The sequence below is a fragment of the Callorhinchus milii genome, unplaced genomic scaffold, assembly GCF_018977255.1.
Source record: "Callorhinchus milii isolate IMCB2004 unplaced genomic scaffold, IMCB_Cmil_1.0 Scaffold5, whole genome shotgun sequence".
Lineage (NCBI taxonomy): Eukaryota > Metazoa > Chordata > Chondrichthyes > Chimaeriformes > Callorhinchidae > Callorhinchus > Callorhinchus milii.
In genome coordinates this window covers 43100063-43123542 of record NW_024704746.1, presented here as the reverse complement: position 1 = coordinate 43123542, position 23480 = coordinate 43100063, and the positions used below count along the sequence as shown (strand labels likewise).

General features: G+C 45.6%; 1 protein-coding gene across 3 annotated transcripts in view; it reads right to left on the bottom strand.

The window, feature by feature from the left end:
• The window catches only part of LOC103179424 (calcium-dependent secretion activator 2), a 104304-nt gene that overhangs the window by 71395 nt on the left and 9429 nt on the right, over nucleotides 1-23480 (bottom strand). For all 3 annotated transcript variants that reach the window (XM_007894716.2, XM_042335347.1, XM_042335348.1), the window contains exons 2-3: nucleotides 8410-8523; nucleotides 5196-5528 (exon numbers count right to left, since the gene is read on the bottom strand). In XM_007894716.2, the coding sequence (XP_007892907.2) occupies nucleotides 5196-5528; nucleotides 8410-8523 (447 nt within the window). The remainder of the gene's footprint in view (nucleotides 1-5195; nucleotides 5529-8409; nucleotides 8524-23480) is intronic.

The following is a 23480-nucleotide window of genomic DNA, read 5'->3' as shown; positions in this document are numbered from 1 at the left end:
TATCTGAGGGATTGTCAGCCAGGACACTGGGAGAAAGAAGCTCCCTTCTCTTTTCCAACTGTGCCAAGCAATCTTCAATACCCACCTGAACAGGCACAAACGGAGCCTCATTTAACGTCTCATCCAGCACCTGACAATGCAACGCACTAGAGCGTCAGCCTAGACTGTGAGGCTTGAACCCACAGCCTTGATTTCATGCTGTAACGGGCTTCGAGGTGAAATGCCTTCAGGTGCAGGTCGCTGACTGCTGGCTCATGCTGCGTTTAATTTCACACCTCATCTCTCCCACATTGATCGAGAGGTGCAAGATCGCAAGAAGGAACTGTGTAAAGAGTTGCCTGGCTGAAAACACTTCAGTGACAGCAGCTTTTACCATCACCAAAACCACAGCGATTTACACTTACACAAAAACAGCCAAGTTAGGCGCAGAAGAGTGTCATTCAGCCCATCGTTTCCGTCTCCTTTCTAAATCGACACCTTTGGGTTTTTCATCAACCCAGCCTATCTCGGCAGACGTTAGCAATCCTAATCCAAAAGAGAGAGGAGTTTCTCTCTCCCAGTGTCTTGGCTGACAATCTCCAGATAAAATGGGTCATTCACTTATGACTGCCTTGAATACCCATAAAATATACAGTCACAATATTTTACAATAAATCCTTTGAAGCGTTTTGAGATGTCCTGATGTGAGAGGGGCTATACCAAATGCAAGAATTATATTTATTGTTATTATTAAGTGGCTCCCACATTTCGCCCACAAAACATACAGCCAATCCACTTTATCATATATCCTGTGAAGTGTTTTGAGATGTCTCAACGACGTGATAAGGCGCTATAGCAAATGCAAGGATTATTATTATTTTAATTATTATTATCAAATCGCCTCATCATTTTAAAAGACCGCGATCACATTTGCCGTGATGTGTTCACATTCCGAGACGCTAACCTGCATGAAGGTCGCTACAACAACAAATTGCACTTCTATAGCGCCTTTCATGTCAGGAGTACCTAAGATAATGGTCAGTCGCAGTTTTGCACTCAATTCGAAAGGAATGTGGGCTGGGGGGTGGGTGGGGAGGCGGTGTGAGTGCGGGGAAGGGGCAGAAGATGACCGAAGGCATGATCAAAGATGAAGGTCTTGTACATTGAAGGAGGCAAGGAAGGCGGCAAGGCATAGGGCTTCCGGGATGTGGTTCCAAAAGTTGGGGGCAAGAAGGCTGAAGGCTGACAATGGTGTAGTGAGCAGGGCGAGGGATGTGGAGCAGACGGTACAAATGCAAGCTATGAATTCTCGATTGACAATCTCTTGGATCAGAATCGGAAAGCCGGAGAAGGCCTGCGACACAGTTCCCTGGTGGGATCGGCTGATCCAGGTGCCTGATCCCGAAGAATCTTCCCCAATCAGAGGGGCACCAGGGAGCAGCGCCAGGGAGGGAGGATGGCGGTTTATTGTTCCACTCAACCTGCCAAACAAATGTCCCTGTGTTCCACTCCCCCTCCTGCCTCTTCACACATTGCTCAGACAGCCTGAAAGCCACAGTGGGTTAGCTCACTTCAAGAGGCTTCTGAGAGTATCACTGAGGATTCGCACTCAGCAGCAACCATCTGGCACACGGATGGCAAACCTTCAGTGTAAAGAGGGAAGGCATTGGACCTTGCACAATGTTTTGTTATTGTGGTGAGTGGTGATGAAGAAAGAAGGCGGAATAGAACTTTGTTTTACAGCAATGGAGAAACGTACAGCACATTTCTGCCTCTCTAGACTGAGCTAGCCATTTAATCCTATTCTTTCTCCCCCTCCCATACACCCACTCCTTGGTGGGGGTAACCACTGGGGTTTAACCAGCTTATATCACATAGCTCATCATTATAACGATCCTTGCATTTGATACGGCAGAGCGCTGTCTCTGCAAGCTTCTCGCTGCTTGTCCGGCTCAGACCACCCTACCTGGTAGAGGTTTGGCTTGTATAAGTAGGAGTCAAGTGGTTTAAGCTTATTAAGTAAATATACGGAAGTAGCTGGAAAGGGAGATTAATTTAAAAAAGGACAATTTAGGAAAACAAGTCTCAGTATCACACACACATTGAGGCAAATGGCCTCCTTCTGTGCCAAAAATGTCTGTTTCTATGTAACATGCACTGTTCTTGTCACAATGTTTTGTATTTTCTGGAGAGATGGGGGGAGAGAAGAAATAAATGTTCCTTCACTTCAGGGCCAGCTCATTGAGATGTGCACAGATCCCATCGTCACAGTCTATACCTGACTCACTGAATGACAGTGCTGTCAATGGCAAGCTGCGAGGTTTGAAATCCACTAGTTACCCCGACACACACACTGGGGTCCCCGAGCATTGACTTTCGCCAACACGTGCCCAATACTATTTGGAACTAGTGATTAGCCTTGACTGGTTCAGTCAGTCGCACTCTCCCTTCCATGTCAGAACATTGTGGTTTAAAGCCTCCACATCAGGATCTTTACTCCATTGCAGTACTGTTAGAAGGGTCAGAGGTGCCGTTCTTTCAATGAAACATTAAACCAAGGTCCTATCCACCTGTTAAGGTGGACATCAAAGACCCTGTGGCAATTTTGGAAAAGAGGAGGGAGTTTATCCTGGTTAAATTCACTTCATGGCTGTTCATGGGACATTGCTGTGTGCAAAGTGCCTGCCACATTCACCTTCAAAATACACAGTCCAATAAAGTTCTGTGAAACACTTTGAGATATCTCGATTTTGCGATTTTGCTGTATCAAATGAAAGGAATATTATTATATAATTAGGTAAGCAGTGTGCATTCCCCTGGGGAGAGAGAGGGTGCATATTCTATTCCAGATACAGAAAAAAAATCCATATGTAGATTGCATACACATGTGGGACTCTCAGTCTGGTTTGGAGACTCTTAAATATGGAGATGGAATTCTTTGTATGTCAGACACCCAGCTGATCATGGTGATATATTTCTGTGTATGTCAAACACTCGGCTGATCAGGGTGATGAGTTTCCATGTGAGTCAGACACCTAGTTGATCATAGTGATGGGTTTCCGTGTGTGACCCAGAACGTCTGATGTGTAGCAGGAGCTGTGTGATATGAGGCCTCTGGCTGAGGAAGAACTTGCAGATGTCATTATTCCTCTGCATTAATGATCCAAAACATGGATTTGCTTAAAGAATCTACAGGAATCAACTAAAGCAGCTTGAATATAATTAGAAGGATTGTCCAATGTTTTGCAACAAATCCTCATTCAAACATAGACACACAGGAAGCTAATCACTTTTCCTTCAGATAATGAGCTTAGAATTTGCCTTCAATGTTTGTTTTCCTCCGGTCAATAAATGAATAATGGCTTCACGCCTTAAAAGTGTCAATTTTCCTTTAAAACCACTTCTGCTGCTGCCGATGATGACGGTGAGACCATCACACACAGACTGGCTTTGATTGACAGATGATATTTCCTTGAGGGAGAGAGTGCGCATTGCATTCCTGTATACAGGAAAATCTCCATGTATAGGTGGGATGCACAGAACTCTCAGTCTGGTATGGCTACTCTGAAGCACGGTGATGGGTTTCCTTGTCTTCAGGTACCTGGCTGACCAAAAAATATCTTCCTTTACTCTTATCCATATCAAAACGCTCTCATTCTAAGAACATAGGTATAGAGGGTAATTGACGACTGGAGCAGAGTTGCCAGGAAGAGTGGTTAAGGCCAAGACACTGGGACTCATTAAAAAGCAGTTTGATGCTGTGATGGGGGGATGTGATCAGATGGGGTGAAGGGTCTTCTTCATCCAAACCAATCTTATGATCAATCCAAACCAATCTTAGGTGTGATCTTAATACCACACAGTGTTCATAAGAACACTTGCTCAATACCTCCTTTTTGACAAGCCTCCAAATAATACAGATCATTCAATTTGTGGCTGTTTGTAGGTCGTTGCTGTGTGGAAATTGACTGCTATGTTCACCTACAAAATACATAGTCATTGCACTTTACAGTAAATCCTGTAAAGTGGTTTGAGACATTTCCAACAATATGATAGAACATTGTTTCAATTCCATTTAAAATGTTACAGATCTCTATAAGGTCCCCTCTAAGTCATCTTCCCTGAAGAGAAAATATACAGTCCCACAAAATATACAGTCAATTCACTTTAAAGTATATTCCGTGAACCGCTTTGAGACATCTCAAAGAAGATCATCCTCGTTGCTCTCCTCTGCACCGCCTGAGGGCCCATCATGTCACAGTGACCAGAACTGTATGCATTACTCTAGGTGCGGTTCGACAAGAGTGCTGTACAAAAGTACTGAATTAAAGAACGATTTAAGGGTCCTCACCCTCAAATAAATAAATCCATGCTGTCAGCCTGTTTCACTTGGTAGCATTCTCACCCCTAAATCAGAAGTTATGGGTTCAATCCCCAAGTCGGGACTTGAAACTCATAGAGTCCAAGCTGACTCTCCAGTGCAGTACTGGGGGGAGCACTGCATTGTAGGAGGTGCCGTCCTTCAGATGAAACATTAAAGCGAGGGTCTTCAGGTGGATGTTAAAGATCCGTCGGCACAATTGGAAAAGAGAAGGAAGTTTCTCTCTCCTGGTCTCCTGGCCATAAATCTCCCAGATAAGATTGGTCACTCACTTCATGACTGTTTATGAGATATTGCAGTGCGCAAATTGGCCCCCGGAACACGAATGAGCAGAGCACACAATAACAGAATAAGCTGCTCCAGCAATGCCTAATACAAATTCTGTGTTTGAAATGAACATATTACGATGCATTCATTTGCCTAAATCAGTATAATAAAGTGCATGTTTACCACAATAAAGACAAAATGTGTGACAATTAAGTGTTATCAGGTAAGTGGTATACAGCATCTCCCGATAACCTGTCGCTCCGAGAGAAAAGACTCAGTGGCGAGGTATCCAGGGTGGTGAGTTAAGCATATGAGTATATACCTAAATAATTAATAATCCTTTTATTTGATATAGCTTTCCTTATAATATCATCGCAATACCTCAATATGCTTTACAGGATATACTATTATATTATTATTATTATTAAAGTGTTTTTTGGCTGTTATTTTTTGGGCAAAACTCGCCAGCTAGCTACACACAGCTCTTTACCTGACCGGGGTTGTAGAGCAGGTTGCTGACTGTCCCAAACCTGACAGGCTGTACAGCAGGTTGCTGACTGTCCCTTACCTGACAAGCATTGTAGAGCAGCTGATGCTCAATCTTCTTGATGCCGAGGACCTGCTGGAACATTTCGTAAAGCTGCTCTTTGCTGAGGATCAGCTCGGACACAGCGCTCATGGAGACGCGACTGCTCCGGTTCCGCAGGTCCTCCTCCCCTCGGGAGATGGCGTCGAACTTGGCCATCCAGGAGCTGAGCACCGTCTCCTTGCTGAGCCCATCGATCTCCGGGAGGCTCCGCACACGCTTCTCAATGTTCTTCTTAAACACGTCACGGAAGTCGCTGACTGAGCAGCCCCCGCTGCACACCATCCGGGCCACCCGCTCACTCTTCAGGAAGACCTGGGGCACAAAACCACAGCAACGTAAGTCAGGATTAAATAATCACAAAGATCCTCGCGTGTAATACGCAGCGTTTCACACCTCAAAGCGCTTCACAGCATTCACTAGACAGTGAGCTGATTGAGATTTTTTTTGTACGCAAAAAAATGTACGTTAATCCTGCAACAACAACAACTTTGATTTGTATAGCGCCCTCCACGCTGGACGGCGTCTCAGAGTGCTTCTGAGCCACTATAAGCCAAAGCCCTAATGGGTAGGGTGGTCCTAGTTGGCCAAGCAGCGAGATGCTTGCCAGACAGAGCTCTCAATCGAAAGCTATGTGGTTTTAGCTGGTTAGACTACTGTAGTTCCCAAACTTTGGCTGTTACCAACCTGCACCTTATACTTTCTGGAATTAGGTAAGCAGAGTGCGTCCCTCCACGGAGAGATTGCGCATTCTGTTCCAGACACAGAGAATTTCCAAGTGTCGCTGACATGTATGGAACTCTGAGAAAGAGGAGAAGGATTGGGAGAGGACAAATGAGGCTGTACCCACTAAAAATAAAGTTTCTGCAAGAACAAGGAACAAATAAAACGAATCTTGAATTAAGAAATCCTCTAGAGATGGGCTGGATGTTAATGACTTCCAGTGGGCCTAGGGATTTGCTCATTTAAACACTGTCTCCTCTCCCCTCAGGCAGCCAAGACCCTCATCCATACATTCATCACATCCAGGATCCATTAACTCCTGCTTGCTGGACTTCCCAACTCTTTCCTCAACAAGCTGCAGATCATTCAGAACTCTGCAGCTCATGTCCTCTCCCAATCTAAGCTCTGTGAGTCGATTACCCTCCATCCTCACCCAGCTTCATGGTTCCCCATTCCCCAGGGGATCGAGTTCAAGTTCCTGCAAGTCACCATTGGCAATCGAGCCTTCAGCCTTTCTCCGCCTTGCTCCCTCCCTTGCCTCCTTCAAGGCCAGTCTCAAGAACTCCTCTTTGACCTTCGGTGCCTTCAGTCATCCTCCCACCTCTACTCCCCTTGCCCTCCACCCTTTTTGATTCCAGCCCCCAGGTCTGGTGCAAACCCTTCACTGCCCAGTGTCTTGGGGCATCATCCTGCCATGAAAGGTGCTATATAAATGCAATTTGTTATTGTTATTGTTGCTATGTTAAATAAAGTGGAGAACATTATAATGCTTCAAAGCTGGCAACAGGGGGAGTGGATGGGTCCAGCTGATGTGCTCGGGCTGTGGAAAATGATTGCTTTTCCCAGTTCCCTGTCACTCTGTCTCTGCCCCAGTGGTTTCTGCTTTCCATCTCCCATTACTTCAAGCAGCTCCTGAGACACCAGGTCTGAATGTGTGTTAGGCTCGATTGGGAGCCTGACTGGATATTCCCAAACAAACAGGATGCGTCACAAGATCACAAAATCAGTTCAGATTAATATAACCCTTTGGCTTAGATTTCAAACATTACTGTGAGCAAATTGTCTGCTGCATGTGCAAACAAGATCGTGAAGAAGGCCCTTTGGCCCATCTAATCTCATCCCTCCAGAACACTGACTGCCTACTGTCCCCCATCACAGCATTGTGCTGCTTTTTAAGAGTCCCAATTCTTTGACAACCTGTTCCAGTCATTAATTACACTCTGTGTGAAGAAAAAATTCTTATTGTCTATCAAATTGCTCTTTACAACTCTAAACCTGTGTCATACTCTTCTAGATCTCATGGCCCCCGAAAGTATTGATCCAGGTTTCAATCCCAGTTAACATTTTCGAAATCTTTCACTGGGTGTCAGCATGGCTCAGTCAGTCGCACTATTGCCTCTGGGTCAGAAGGTTGTGGATTTCAGTCTAGGCTGACGTTCCAGTGCTGTTCTGGGGGAGCGCTGCATTGACGGAGGCGCTTTCTTTCAGTTGAGACGATAAACCGAGGACCTGTTCTGGGGACATTAAAGATCCCACAACACTATTTGAAAACAGAAGGGAGTTTCTCTCTTCGGGGTCCTGGCCAGCAATCCCACAGATAAAATTGATGATTCACTTCATGGGTGTTTGTGGGACATTGCTATGCACAAATTGGCTGCAGCGCTCGCCCAAAAAACACTGTCACTACACTTCACAGTAAATCCTGTGAAGTGTTTTGAGACATCTTCCCAATGTGAAAGGTGCTGTACCAAATGTAAAGATTGTTATTATTTTATCTACATAACAACTGTCCCAGAGAGACTTTGTTCCCAGGCAGGAAGATCGTTGGCAGTGCTAGACTTTTTCTGATCTGCAATTTTCAATTATTTGCAGTGGGCGTCTTACTTATGCAGAGATTTTGTTCCCAGTGGGAGGATCTGGGGATTGCTCCCTTTGTCAGAGAGACTTATCATGTGCCTGGCAGCTCCTGTGTGTGGGAGATCCACGAGGAGCTGAGGCAAAGGTCCTGTGCTACCAGTACGGATTTTGTGTCTACATCCAACTAAAGGACCATGCAATACCAGGGAAGACCAGTCAACATCAACTTTTTTTTGCTCAGCCAGGTGTCTGACCCACATGGAAACCATCACCATGATCAGTTGGTGTCTGACACATACCGAAACTCATCACCGTGATCACCCTAGTGTCTGACAGACATAGAAACTTGTCACCGTGATTATACACAGAAACCCATCAACAACAACAACTTGTACTTATATAGTGCCCTCCATGTAGGGTAGTGTCTCAGAGCGCTTAACACGTGATCAGCCAGGTGTCTGACATATGCGGAAACCCATCACCGTGCTTAAGAGTATCCAAACCAGACTGAGAGTTTCACACATGTATGTCATGTACACACAGGCACTTCCCTGTATCTGGAATGGGTGGTGGGGAGGAGGACAACAGCCTCAGTGAAGTACAGGTTTGCACATACCTCATAGTAACTATGAATTGCATTGCAAAACGCCTCGTCAGCAACAATCTGTGTCTCCCCATTCATGAAGGCCTGGAAACGGTCTTTTATGGTCTGTAGCTGCTGCTTGTTAAGCTGAGAAAGAGAGAGAGAAAATTATAAAATAACACAAAAACTTGCACAATAGAAATAAATTGTATTGTTACAATTATATTGCCTTTCATGTCAGGAGGACGTCTCAAAGCGCTTCACAGGATTCAACAATAACAGCAAATTACACTTGTATAGCGCCCTTCACATCGGAAAGACGTCCCAGGGCGCTGGAAAGTCAAGGGTTTTTGAACCCGAACTGGGAGTTGGGGTCAGGAGGAGTGGAGGGTAGGGGTTTTGGGGGTGGGAGGGTGGCTGAAAGCACGGTCAAAGAGGAAAGTCCTTAGATGGGACTTCAAGGAGGAAAGAGAGGGGCTGAAGTGGACGGATTGCGGGATAGAGTTCCAGAATCTGGGGGCAGAGATGCTGAATGTCCGACGGCCAATGGTGGGGCTGGAAGTGCGGTGGACCTGAAGCTGGTGTCTGCCTAACGGAGGGAGCGGACAGGCTGATATGGGGTTAGAAGGTCAGAGAGGTAGGGGGAGCAAGACCGTGGAGGCTTTGAAGATTTTGTACTTGATTCTCTGAGGGATGGGGAGCCAGTGAAGCTGGGCAAGAATGGGGGTGATTAGTTCGCGGAGCCTGGAGTGGGAGAGGACACAGGCTGCAGAATTCTAAATAACCTGCAGCTTGTGGAGGGAAGAGTTGGAAAGTCCAGTGAGCAGACAGTTGGCGTAGTGTCTCCTTGAGGATTCACCTCAAAACTGTAGTGACTGTGTATTTCGTAGACGAATACAGCAGCCAATTTGCGCAGAGCAACGTCCTACGAACAGCCATGAATTAAATCACAAATTTTACTTGTCGGCCAGGTCACTGGGGGAGAGAGAGAAATTCCCTTCTCTTTTCCAACTGTGCCACAGGATCTTTAGCGTCCAAATGAACGGGCAGTCAGGACCTTGGTTCAACGCCTCAGTTTAACAAAGAACGCAAACTCCAAACTGCACTGGAGCCTCAGCCTGGACTGTAAGCTCAAATGTGAGGCTTAAACCCACAACCTTCTGACTCAAGAAGTGAGAGTCCGACTCCTGCTGAGCTGACGATGAGCGACACCTGGGTGGGAGGGAGGGGGTGACAGTTGGTTGGGTTCCCCTTCCCCTTATTTTCCCCTCCAGCCCTCACTCCCAGCAAATCGCTCCATATTGTGATAATAAAAATAAAGACCTTTACATTTGATACAATGCCTTTCACATCAAGAGGATGTCTCAAAGTGCTTCACAGGATTCACTTGAACCCTGACCTGGGCCCAAAAGAAAGAACCTGCATCTCTCTAGCACCTCCCCATGTTGACACATCTCTAACCACATCACATGGATTACTCTCAACTCATCCGCCTTTCTTCCAATGCTGACCCGACTGCCATTTTGAGAATCGAGCAAGCTCCCACAAACAGACGTCAGGAATAGGTGATTGACAGCCGTGACACTGAGAGGAACTCCCTTCTCTTTTTTAACAGTGTTGGACACTAGTTTTAACGTCCTATCCAAAGAGAACAGCATCTCCGATAATGAGGCGCTCTCTCCCTCTATCCCCAGCATCGCCAATGGGCGTCAATCAAGACTGCAACTATCGTAATGCTTATTGATGCTACTGCACTAATTTGCTTACAAACCACAGAATGTGAGAAACAAAGGGAACGGAAGGGCTTCTCAAAGCTCCTGGTTGTTTCCTGCAAATCTGAACACAGGAAGAATCAGTCTCTGAACATTGAATTCTTTTCACCACAGGATAAAGGAAGTGATGATTTGCCAAGTCTCTTATCTCCACTGATTACACACAGCGAAAGCAAAAATCCGGCTCTAGACTTTGAGCGCATCGTCTATATTGAAGCTCCAATAATGCTGGGGGAGCACTGGATTGTCACAGGTGCCGTCTTTCAGGTGGCATGCAAGTCAAGCTCTTGTTTGTGCCTGTTCAGTTGGATGTTAAAGATCCCACAGCACTGTTGGAAAAGAGAAGGGAGTTTCTCTTTCACGGTGTCCTGGCCGACAATCCCCCAGATTAAATTACTCACTCACTCCAAGTCTGTTTGTGGGATATTGCTGTGTACAAATTGACTGCTGTGTTTGCCTACAAAATACATAATCACACAAACCACTACACTTTACAGTGAATGACACAACACATCAAAGGAATACTGAAGGGAGAAATAAATGTTAAAATTGCATTCAGTCCAGAAGGTTTGGTAAGACAAACGTGGGGGCTGATCACAACTCACAATAATGACACCCTGATCGGCTCAACTCTATATCTTACATGCGCTTCACACTTTAATACACCATGTCACTTGCTAAATTCTCTGTCAGCCTGGCTCAGTCACTCGTACTCTCGCCACTGAGTCAGGAGGTTGTGGGTTTCAAGCCAACATCGGGGTCTTTGAGCTCACAGTCTAAGTGGAGAGGAGTTTTTCGGAGAAATCGTGATGGGAGACGAGAAGGCAGAGGAATTTTTCAAGATCCAATGTCACAAAAGGAGATTCACGGACATACTGTAAAGTGCAGTCACTATGTGTTTTGCATATTGAATGACCTCAAAGCAGGGTGGCAAGGTGCCAAAAATAGCCATAAGGCAAAGGACTGATTTCATTGAAGGGAAGGGGGTGGAATGTTGGTTGAGACAATGGGAGGAACTCCCTTCCCCTTTCCAATACTGGTGCAGGAATTTGTATTGCTCACCAGAAGATCAGGCATAGATTGTAGAGGGTCTCAGCTTGAACACACCACCCGAATAATGTCTTTCTGGGGATTGGGATGCGGAGTAGGGTCTCTTTGGAGCTGAGCTATTTCCAAGGTAACGTGTTAGCAACAGAATGTTAGAATTGAGTCAACCCTCGAGTGATGGTCTCTAGTTCAGTTCCTGAGCCAGGCCAGTCCGCAGTACTCCAGGGGACTGCTGATAACTGCCCCAGCTAGACTAGCTCATTGGGAGAACTGGGACGGGCAGAACAGTCACTGGGGACAGGGACTCTTCCCATTCAGCTACCTTTAACCCTTTAACAAAGCCTTAACAGATAGGGTAGTCCTAGTAAAAAAGCTTACCACAGTGCTCTCAATGGCAAGCTATGCAACTTTAGTTGGTTAAACTCCAGCAGTTACCCCAACACACATCTTGAGGATCCCCACCCCAACCCACAACCTGCCCCTAATACTCTCTGGAATGACAATATGATTGGATAAACAGGATGGATCCCTCCAGGAAGAGAGAGAGAGCGCATTTCATTCCAGACCATTCCAGGCGAGATTTCTATGTATATAGGTAGCGTACACACATGGAACTCTCAGTCCAAGAGACATGAAGGGAAAAGCAGAGAGAAGTGAGCAAATAAGCCAAAGCAGGTGTAGGGGAATGCAAGCTGTTACTGAGATTAACTCCCTGTGCAGAGGGGTGGTCTGCTCACACAATCATCACAGCGCTTGATGTTCTGTGCTGTTCTGGCTGCCTCTCACGCAGCACAATCTGCTGGTGATTCAAACAGGGAGCGATGCTGAGAGTGTTACTGGCATGACTGTGTGGCCTGACCTTTCACAATGACATTAGCTATCGCCACATTACCCCCAAGGAATAAATTACCAGAAATTACCAGGCTGAAATAGATCGCCTACCTCTGGTGGCGCGAGGAGGTGGGAGGGAAGAGACAGATCAACAAGTGCTCTCACAGTAAACACACTGCTGACAATCAGAGTGAACAAGCAGGAGAACACTCACACACACACATGCCTTCACACACACACACACACACACACACATGCCTTCACACACACACACACTCATACCCACACACAACAATAACAACAAATTACATTTTATAGTGCCTTTCACGTCGAGAGGACCTCCCAAGGCGCTGGAACACTGAACAGTTACACGTGCATTCACAATCACACACAAACAGACACACACCGCAACATACACACACTGTTGCTATAGTGACTATTAAAAGCTCGACTAGTTTCTCTGTGTGGATTGGCCGCAGGTTTACTCGTGGCCTGCTTATTAACAGGAACTGGTTAACGCCACGCTCTCGCTCTCGCAAAGCTTCTATACGTGAGTGCGAGGCCTCTTTCGCTGATTAATCCATTATCTTAAACACCCACATCAATTAATACTCCGCTAGCCAACGCTCACCGTGCCCCCATTAGAGGCAGTTAGAGTAAATTACTCACACCCACGCTCAGTGAGCAGAGCAGCCTCGCAGTGGAGTACGTAGGTACCGAAGAAGTCAGGGTCTAGTGCCTCCTCTGCTGTGCGGAGTGGGGCTCACTGCTGCTGGAGGACGGCTGGTCCTGAGCACAGCGTCACGAACCGTTTTACTGCCTGGAGCAGGACTGCTGTAAAGGATAGTTCCTCACTAAATCTAAAGCACGGTGAAGCTATCACTACCCAAACCTTCACTGCAATTTGGTACTTTTTGCACCATTCAAGGCAACGTACGTGCTGTAACAACGCGAGCGTTCGCTTATCCAAATCCCTTTCCCTTCTCTTTCCCCGTCCCCAATCATGCTCTAATTTACACAAAATGTTTTTTTTTCAGTGGTTTGAAGCCACGTAATACTTTGCAGTCAGAGGTCATTGTAGATTGAACCTCCATATCAAAGCTCACAGTCCAGGCTGACATTCTTGTGCAATGCTGGGAGAGAGCCACATTGCAGAGACGTCATTCCTCGGATGAGACCTTAAATCGAAGTCCAGTCTGTACCTGTTCAGATGGATGTTAAAGATCTGTTTTCTAATAGCCCTGCGGGATCTTCAACATCCACCTGAACAGGCACAGAAGGGACCTTGGTTCAATGTTTTATCCAAAGGATAGAACCTTCGAAAACACGTAGAGTAACCTAGACTGTGACCCCAAAGTCCCCAAAATGGGGCTTAAACCCACATCTTTACAATACAATACAAATTGCTGCATTGCTGTAGACATTGTAGAAACTGTATTGGACATAACTGTACACTGAATGGCTGCTGCACACTATATATTGAATCGCACACACACCCTTGTACACGCACACATACGCATGAGCATGCACAAACACACACACATGCACTCGCGCACACGTACATGTATACACACATACACGTGTGCACATATGCACAGACACCACACGCAGCCAGGCACACACAGTCACCCACCCCTCCGTGCTATTCCTGCCCCAGGAAGTGGCTGGCGCTCAGCAGGTTTAGTCTGCGTGTGGCTCAGTGGGTCAGACTGGAGGGAAAGAACGTGGATGGTGATTCACAAGAAGGATTTTGAAGTGGATATGCTGGGTGTCAGGGAGACAGTGGAGCCGAGCGGGTGGGGGGAAGAGAATGGAACACTGAGCTTTTTGGTTATACATCATTCCCCGGGGATCACTGAAGTGTTATTGTTTGCATTTGACTTGATGGAACCCAGTGCACAATTGATTTACAACCAACAATTACACAAGCTGGGGCTCTTCAGCCTTCAGAGGGGGTGTGTAGCATTTTAAATGGGATTGGAAAAGTAAACCCAGATCATTATCTTAAGTTGCACAAGACTGAACAAATAAAAACAATAAAAATAATCTTTACATCTGATACGTTATCGATATGTCTCAAAGCGATTCACGGGATTTACTGTGAAGTATAGTAACTGTGTGTTTCGTGGGCAAACCCGGCAGCCAATTTACAGACAGCAACATCCCACGAAGTGAGTGACCAATTTTAAATGCTCAGGGATGCTACCCTGCATTGAGGTCATGATATAAATGAAAGCTGTTTTTGTTGACCAATTTTATCTATGGGATTGTCAGCCAGGATACCAGGAGAGCGAAAAACTTCCTTCTCTTTTCAAATAGCGCCACGGGATCTTTACTGTCCACCTGAACAGGTAGACTCAGTCAATATCTCATCCGAAGTACGGAGCTTCTGATAAATCAGCACTCCCCCCAGAACTATACTGGAATGTCAGCCTGGACTGTGCACTCATCATCCCCGCGCTCTCCAGGTACTGGCTGTCTCCCAGCGGATCCATTTCAAGCTCCGCTCATCTAAGTTGGGCTCCCCCTTCCTCTCCTCCGACCATCGGTGGCCAAGCCTTCAATTTCTACTCCCCTAACCTCTGTCACTCCCTCCCTCTACCCCTCCAACTCTAACCCTCAGACAGAGAGCTTTCTGCTCAGAGAGTTTACAAAAGACCTTTTTATAGTAAATATGTTGAAAAAAAACAAGAAGATCAGGCCATTCTGTGCAACAAAAATGACTGTTATTTCCCTGGGGGCAGCAGAACACAGGCTAGTGTTATAATTGCCTGAGGCTCACTGACAAAACACTCACCGAAGAGGCAGACAGAAGCATTCTCTGTCACCCAGCACACAGATCTTACACACAAAAGAACCACTCGCACAACTGATGGGCATAGCGGGCATTCAGAACAGGGCTTCAGACTGCATGAGAAACTGGTTAGATACAGAGGGCTCTCGTGTTAAAGGGGAAATTTCAAATACTGGCCAGTGATAGGGTGGGGGGGGGGGTAAGCAGTAATTAATGAGGATATAAACAATTAGACAATCTTAATTAGTTCAAATTAATCAATAAATCAATTTAAATTAATTCACAATTAAATAATAATAAATTATTGTTAGGATTAATTAATTTAAGTTGATTAATCAAAATATTACTTTATTATTAATATTATTATTGTTGTGGATTCCTGTAGCTCAGTGGTTAGAGCACTTGCCTCGCAAGCGAGAGACCTGGGTTTGATTGCTGACAGGGCAAAACCTTGGGCATGTTTCCTTATTCCACAAGCCTGATAATAATCCCTCAAGAAAAAAAACAAGACAATAAATTTGGGTCACTCAATCCACAGCTGTTTGTAGGACACAGCTGCCGAATTTCACCCACAAATATACAGTCAATTCACTTTACAGTCTATTCTGTGAAGCGCTTTGAGACGTCTCAAAGACGTGAAAAGTGCTATATCAAATGGAAAGATTATTAATTATTATTATTATTAATGACATTATTTATAATTGATTTATGTCAATTAATTTAAATTCAGCAAAGTTCCACAAACAATCAATTGTATCTGGGGGGGGATTGTTGGCCGGGATATCGGGAGGGAGAAACTCCCTTCTCTTTTCGAACAGTGTTGTGGGATTTTTAACAACCACCTGAACAGGTACAGACGGTTTAATGTCTCATCCAAAGGACGCCACCTCTGACAATGCAGCACAATCCGAGCACCACAATGGAAAGTCAGCGTGGACTGTGATCTCAAAGTCCCCAAAATGGTGGGACTCGAACCCACAACCTCCTGACTCAGAGGCGAGAGTGTGAGTCCTGAACAAGGCTGATAAATAACCAGTTTACAGGCTGATGCAATTTCAAGGTTGATGCCCATAGGCAAAGAAAACACTCCCTCTCATTCTATTTTCCACTTCTATATAAAAAACAATCGTCGAACAAACACATATGCAGTTTTGCATTTAACTTTCCACATGAGAGAAAGGAGAGGAAAAGCAAGCAGGATGCAAACACAGCACAGTACAGCAGTTAAGAGGTGTCAGCCTGGCTCAATCAGTGCTCCCGCCTCTGAATCAGAAGGTTGTGGGTTCAAGACCCACGTCGGGGACTTTGAGCTCACAGTCTAAGCTGACAATGCAGTGCTGGGGGGTGCCCTGCAATGTCAGAGGCGCCATCCTTCTCTGAGACATTAAACCGCGGTCCCATCTGCCTGCTCAGGTGGACATTAAAGATCCCGAGGCTCTATTGGAAAAGAGAAGGGAGTTTCTCTCCCCCCGGTATCCTGGCCAACAATTCCCCAGATGAAATCAGTCACTCACTTCACGGCTGTTGCGGGATGTTGCTCTGCATCAATTAGCTGCCACATTCGCTCACAAAACACACTGTGCTTTACAGTAAATGTGTGACACATGATGCGATTTTAGATGTCTCAACGACGCAATAAGGCGCTGTATCAAATGCAAAGATTATTATTATTATTAGGTTGTCCAATAAGAGCGCTCAAGCACGATGTTATGAATCTACACTATTGAATTTTCTTCCCATCTAATCCAAATAAAATGACAAGTAATGAACGTTTATGGCATCAGTACACATTACTGAAGATCATTTTCTATAATTCAGAAGCCGTATGTCTGCTGCGCAATCAATTTTCATCCTAAGCACATGTGCCATTTGCCAATTCACTCTCCTGTCTCAAAGTCAGGAGATTGTGGTATCCAGCCCCACATCGGGTCTTTGAGCTCACAGTCCAGACTGACCCTCCTGTGCAGCGCTGGGGGAGCGCTGTCTTGTCAGAGGCGCCGAGGTTCTGTCTTCGCCTGTTCAGATGGTCACTAAAAATCCCGTGGCACTATTGAAAGATGGAAAATGAGTTTCTCCTCGTGTCCTGGCCAATGCATCGCTCATTTCCTTCACTTTCCTTGTCTGAACTACTGGTTACAAACCAGCTGCCTCATCCACCAACAAAACACACAGCCACGATCTTAATAGCAATAAAGTGTGAAGCTCTTTGACACTATAGGAACTGTGTGCAAATGCTGGGAGGACGTCTCAAAGCACTTCACAGGATTTACTAAAAAGTGTAGTGACTGTGTAGGTGAAAGAGGCAGCCAATTTGTACACAGCAATGTCCCACAAGCAAATTTATCTGGGGGATTGTCGATCAGGACACTGAATCGTGCTGTTGGATCTTTAAAGTCCACCTGAACCCTAAACAGACAGGTTTTTCAAACCAGCGAGGAACTGTGGGGTGGAGAGAGAAGGGAGGAAGCCAGGATGCTGCATTCCGTGCAACAAGAGCAACAAATTGCATTTGTATAGCGCCTTTCACGTTAGGGTGACGTTCCAAGTCAATTGGACAGTCAAGGTTTGCACCCGAGCTGGAGGTTGGAATCAGGTGGGGTTGGAGCTCAAAGTGGGTGGAGGAGAGAGGCATGGTCAAAGAGGAAGGTCTTAATACGGGCCCTGAAGGAGGGAGCGAGGCAGAGAGGCTCCGGGATGGAGTTCCAGATCGTGGGGGAAGAAATGATGAAGACCCGACCGCTGATGGTGGAGGGGGCAGGGCGGGGGACATGGAACAGCCAGTTCGTGCCTAGCGGAGGGTGCAGACAGGTTGGTAAGGTGTTACGATAAGGACAGTAGGTCACAGAGGTAGGGAGGAGCAAAACCACGGAGGACTTTGGAAGTGTGCATGAGGAACTTGAACTCTATCGTCTGGGGCTGAGGAATCAGTGAAACTAAGCATGGATGGGGATGATCAGCTGACACAGTTTGGTGTAGGAGAGGTCACGAGCTACAGAATTCTGAATAATCTGCAGCTTGTGGAGGAAAGAGTTGGAAAGTTGGGCAAGCAGGGAGTTAGCTTAGTCAAGCCTGGACGTAATGAAAGCGTGCACAAGGGTCTCTGCAGCCTGACGGAATTGGTAGTAGCGGAAGCGGGCAATGTTGCAGAGGTAGAGCTAGTCAGACTGTCTTTTAGGGTGGAATTCCTACCGAATTGTGCCCTTGGATTGGAGAATTGCAAATGTCACTCCATTATTTAAGAGGGGAGGAAGAAACCATGTAACTACAGATCATTCGGTTTAACTTCAGTTCAGAGACAGAGTGATTGAGCACTCAGACAAGTATGAGCTAATCAAAGAGAGTCAGCATGGATTTGTGAAGGGTACGTCATGTCTGATAAATAGAATCATAGAATTGTACAGCATAGAATGAGGCCATTCAGCCCATCGCTCAGTGCGGATTCTTTGAAAGAGCTGTCCAAATTAATCCCTCTCCCCCTGCAAATTTGTCCTCCCCACATATCTATTTACTTCTCTGTTGAAAGGTGTTATCGAATCCCTTTCAGACAATGTATCCGAACAACTCTGTGTGTGAAAAACATTCTCCTCACCTCCCCTCTGGTTCTTTTGGCAACTATTTTAAATCTGTGTCCTCTGGTTACCGACCCACCCACTAGTGGAAACAGTTTCTCTCTGTTCACCCTATCAAATCCCCTCATAATTTTGAACACCATAATTTTGAATCTAATTAAATTTTTTAAGTAGGTCACTAACATGGTGGATACAGTGTGTGTTCTGTGAAGCGCTTTGGGAAGTCCTTCCGACGTGAAAAGCGCTGTATCAAGTGCAAGGATTATTATTATTATGAGAGAGTGTCTATGGATTTCGTTTACGGACATTCAGAAGGCATTTGTTAAGGTTCCGCACAACAACAACAACAACTTGGATTTATATAGCGCCGTCCACGCTGGACGGCGTCTCAGAGCGCTTTACAGTTTCGGATCCCGGGACCGAGCCAGGGGGAGGGGGAGGAAGGTGACCAAAGGCACGGTCGAAAAGAAAGGTCTTCAGCAGAGACCTGAAGATGGGAAGGGAGGGAGCGAGACGAAGGGAGTGAGGAAGGCAGTTCCAGAGCCTCGGGGCGTAGTGACTGAAGGCACGGCCGCCGAGGGTGGAGCGGAGGACTCGGGGGACAAGGAGGAGGCCAGACCCGGAGGAACGAAGGCAATGGATACTGTTTTGAGGAGAGAGGTCAGAGAGGTAGGGGGTGCAGAGGAGTGCAGGGACAAGAGGTTATTAACAAAAATAAAAGCCAATGGAATCAGGAGGTAACCTTGTGAAATGGCTTGGTAATTGGTTGTGAAGTGGGAAACAGAATGGAGGGATAAAAGGAACGTTCTGTTTTAGTGGGAAGTGACAAGTGGTTCTCCCAGGGGCTTGTGCTGGGGACTCAGCTTTTCGCCATAAATATTCACCATATAACTTGGATGAAGGTACAGAGTTTTATAATCAAATCTGCAGATGATACAAAGTTAGGAGGCACACTAAATTGTGTAAGTGGGAGCAGGAAGTTACAAAGGGACTTAAAACAGATTAAACGAGTGGGCAAAACTGTGGCAGACAGAATTCAATGTGGGGAAGTGTGAGGTCATCCACCATGGATCCAAAATAGCAAAAACAGAAGGTTGAGGGGTGATCTGATTGAGGATTTTTAAAATAACAAAGGGATTTGATAGGGTAGATACAGAGAAACTATTTCCCCTGGCGAGGGAATCCAGAAAAAGGGGGCATAATCTTAAAATTAGAGCTAGGACATTTAGGAGTGAAGAGGCAGTTTTTCACTCAAAGGCTAACGGAAATGTGGAACTCTCTTCCTAATAAGGCTGTGGATGCTGGATCCATTCACATCTTCAAGACTGAGGTGGATAGCTATTTGTGAGGTCAGATTATTAAGGTATACGGGACACGGGTGGATAATTGGACCTAAGGTACAGATCAGCCATGATCTCATAGAATGTCGGAACAGGCAAAAGCTGAATGGCCTATGTTTCATAGAATAGAATGGTCTATGTTTCTATTAACCATGTCAGTTAATATTCACAAACACCTGTATAAGTTAAACCAGTTTTCCTTTTTTCTATGAAATAAAAAAGCCTCCAAACTATGGCTTGGAGGCAGTCACGCACGCACACGTTTAATCCCTTGCTGTGTTCAGAGAGAGTTGGAGGCTGGCAATCAGCCCAGCTAATAGCTACAGATGGTTTCACTGAACAGCCACTAGAACAAGTCAGTGGGTTATTTAAAAATAGCTGATGTGTGGGCTTTGCAGAGCTATGTCACTCACAGTATAACACAGAGCAATGCGGTATGAAAACCGTGATGGCCTGACTCAGGTGGAGTGCTCTCACCTCTGGGTCAGAAGGTCGTGGTTCAACCCTGAGAGACTCTGAGCTCACTTGCATACAGGCAGTGAGCCCCAATGGGCAAGGCAGTGCCAGTGGGAAAGAGTTTCATGAGATTTGAAGGAAGAGAGAAGAGGGCAGGAGGCGGAGGGAGATAGATTTTTTAGGAACGGTCAGAGAATGGTCACCTTGTACCTGAAAGTTTGAGGGAGAGAACGAGAGAGGTGGGGGGGGGGGGGGGGGGCGGGAGAGAGAACTAGGGAGACGGGGAGAGAAGGGGAAAAAGTGCGTTAGACAGACAAAGAGAAAAGCAAAGAAACATACTGAGAAAGGGAGAGCGATAGTGAGAGAGTTAACGAGAGAGAGAGAGAAAGAGAGACAGGAAGAGAGAGATAGAAAGACAGTGAGAGAAAGACTTTTCCAGGAACCCATCATACATTTCCAGCCAGTCTCATTCTGCTCTAATAATTATATTCTGCTTTACTCTGTCAAGCAAAGGATTATATTTCACACAATGAGACACAGCAGTAGGTTAAAAAGGCATCAAAATTTCATGTTAAGTTACTGTTAAATTATAGTTACCGATGAAATATTAACATGAATGACATTTAACATAAAAGGAATTTGTCACAAAGACCACTTTACTGCAGAAATGCCTCATCACAGGCAGGCTCAGACAGTCTCTAGTCTGGAGGCTTGTGGGTTCAAGCTGCACATCGGGACTTTGAGCTCACAGTCTAGGCTCTCTCGCCACTGCAGTGCTGGGGGAGTGCCGTCTGGAAAGATGAGACATCAAACTGAGATCCCACCTGCATTATTGCAATGCTTTTGGAAAAGAGAAGGGAGTTTCTCTCTCCCGGTGCCCTAGCTGACAATCTCCCAGATACAATTGATCACTCATGGCTACTTGTGGGATATTGCTGTTGCGTTGGCATACAAAACCACAGTCACTACACTTCACAGAAAAAAACCCTTATCTTTGGTAGTATACGTGTGCCTTTCATATAGTCTCAAAGTCTTCACAGCATTTACTTTAAAGAGTAGTGATTGTGTATTTTGTAGCCAATTTGCGCACTGTAATGTCCAACAATAGCCTTGAAGCAAGGGACTGATTTTATTTGGGAGATTGTTGACCAGAACACCGGGGCAAAGAAATTTTCCAATAGTGCCACGGGATCTTAAATGGCAATCTGAACAGATGGGGCCTCGGCTTAACGTCTCATCCGAAGGATTGCATCTCTGACAATGCAGCGATTTCCCCAGCAATGCACTGGAATGTCATCTTAGACTGAGAACTGAAAACCCTGCAAGAATGAATTGTGCAAATGGAACTACGATCAGTGTCACAAATGGAGATACATACAAGAACTATCTTTCTCTGTCCCTTTCTGTCTTGCTCTGTCTGTCTCTGTATATCATCTGTCTCTCTATATCTGTGTCTGTGTTTCTATCTCTATCTGTGTCTCTATCTGTCTCTGTATTTGTCTTGCCTCTCTCAGTGATGTCTGTTGACGATGTGCCTTGAAAACAGTGACTTGACAGTCCTTTAATGTAGTCATTATATTCTTATGAATCGGGGTTAGCAAGAGATAAATGCTCGCATTAGTTGCCCAACGGTGTCCCTTCCCTCATTCCAGAGCTGTCGAGATATCACCTAAAAATTAAGTTGCAAGTGTAGCAGGAGACTCTATTTGAGCTATTAAACTGTCACCTAGATGCTTTAATTTACAGCTCGTTGGCTCATCCCAACTCAAAATATTGCCTTACTTTTTATTAAACAGGCAGAGATTTCAGAGCTCAATCGCAACCTCTCTAGACCCCAGTCATCCGTGCCAGTCACACTGATATCAACTTTGTCAGCCTGGCTCAGTCGTAGTGCTCTCGCCTCCGGGTCAGAAGTTTGTGGGTTCAAGCCCCAATTCGGGTTTTGGAATTACACCATCTAAGCTGACACTCCACAGTGTCCTGGCGTGTGCTGCATTGTTGGAGGTGAAGAATGTTTAGCATTTTATCCTTTGCATGAGATACTAAACAGGCGCTGTCTGTGTCCTGTTCAGGTGGAGGTTAAAATTCCCTCGGCACTTAGGAAAAGAGAAAGGAGTTTCTCTCCCCCGGTGTCCTGGCCAACAATCCCCAGATAAAATCAATCAATCACTTCATGGCTGTTTGTGGGACATTGCTGTGTGCAAATTGGCTGCCGGGTTCACCCACAAAATACACAGTCACTGCACTTTTACAGTAAATTCTGTGAAGTGCTTTGAGACATCTCAAGTACACGATAAGGCACAGAATCAAATGTGAGAATTATTATGATTAAAATTCTGAGCACGCTGACAGAAATCCTGGCAAATTATTGAACGCCATCAATGCTAAACTCATATTTATTTAAAAGACATAAATCTGCTGGCACCAGTGACCAGGCTCCCTGCTTTGTTAAATCCTCTCCTCCGACATGTAGCTCACTCTGGCAGAGCCTTGAGGATCAGAGAGAAAGAGAGAGACACACAATGCTCATCACGCTTTCATTGCTTGAGGCTTTATCCAGCATTAAAACACACAATGCATATAATCCTTCAGCTCATCAAAAAAAAGTCCAACTCTTAATATTTCCTAGATAAAAATCTGCTTCCTCTCCACCCCACCACCCCACACCTCCCTTTCCCAACCCCTCTTGGCTCCCACCCCCAGCTCGGGTCCCACCCCCAGTTTGGCTGCCCAGCCAGCACTGTCATACAATCTGAGACGTCCTCCTGATATGAAAGAAGTTGTATAACTGTATATTTTCTGCAGTCCTATATCTGAACATGAACTCACATAGTCCAAACTGACACTCCAATGCAGTGCTGAGGTGAGCGCTGCATTGTCAGAGGTGCCGTCCTTCGGATGAGATGTTAAATCCTGTAGCTGTCCTGTGGAGTCCTGTAGCTCAGTGGTTAGAGCACTCGCTTTGCAAGCGAGAGACCTGAGTTCAATTCCAGGCAGGGCGAAACCTTGGGCAAGTTTCCTTACTCCACACGCCTAATAATAATCCCTCCAAAACCAATAATAAATTGGTCATTTTCAATCTACGACTGTTTGTGGAACATTGCTGTGCGCAATTGGCTGCCGCGTTCGCCCACAAATATACAGTCAATTCACTTTACAGTGTGTTCTGTGAAGCGCTTTGGGACATCCTCCCGACGTGAAAAGCGCTATATCAAATGCAAGTATTATTATTATTATTAAATCAAGGTTCCATCTGCCTGTTCAGGTGGATGTTAAAGATCTCGCGGCACTATTC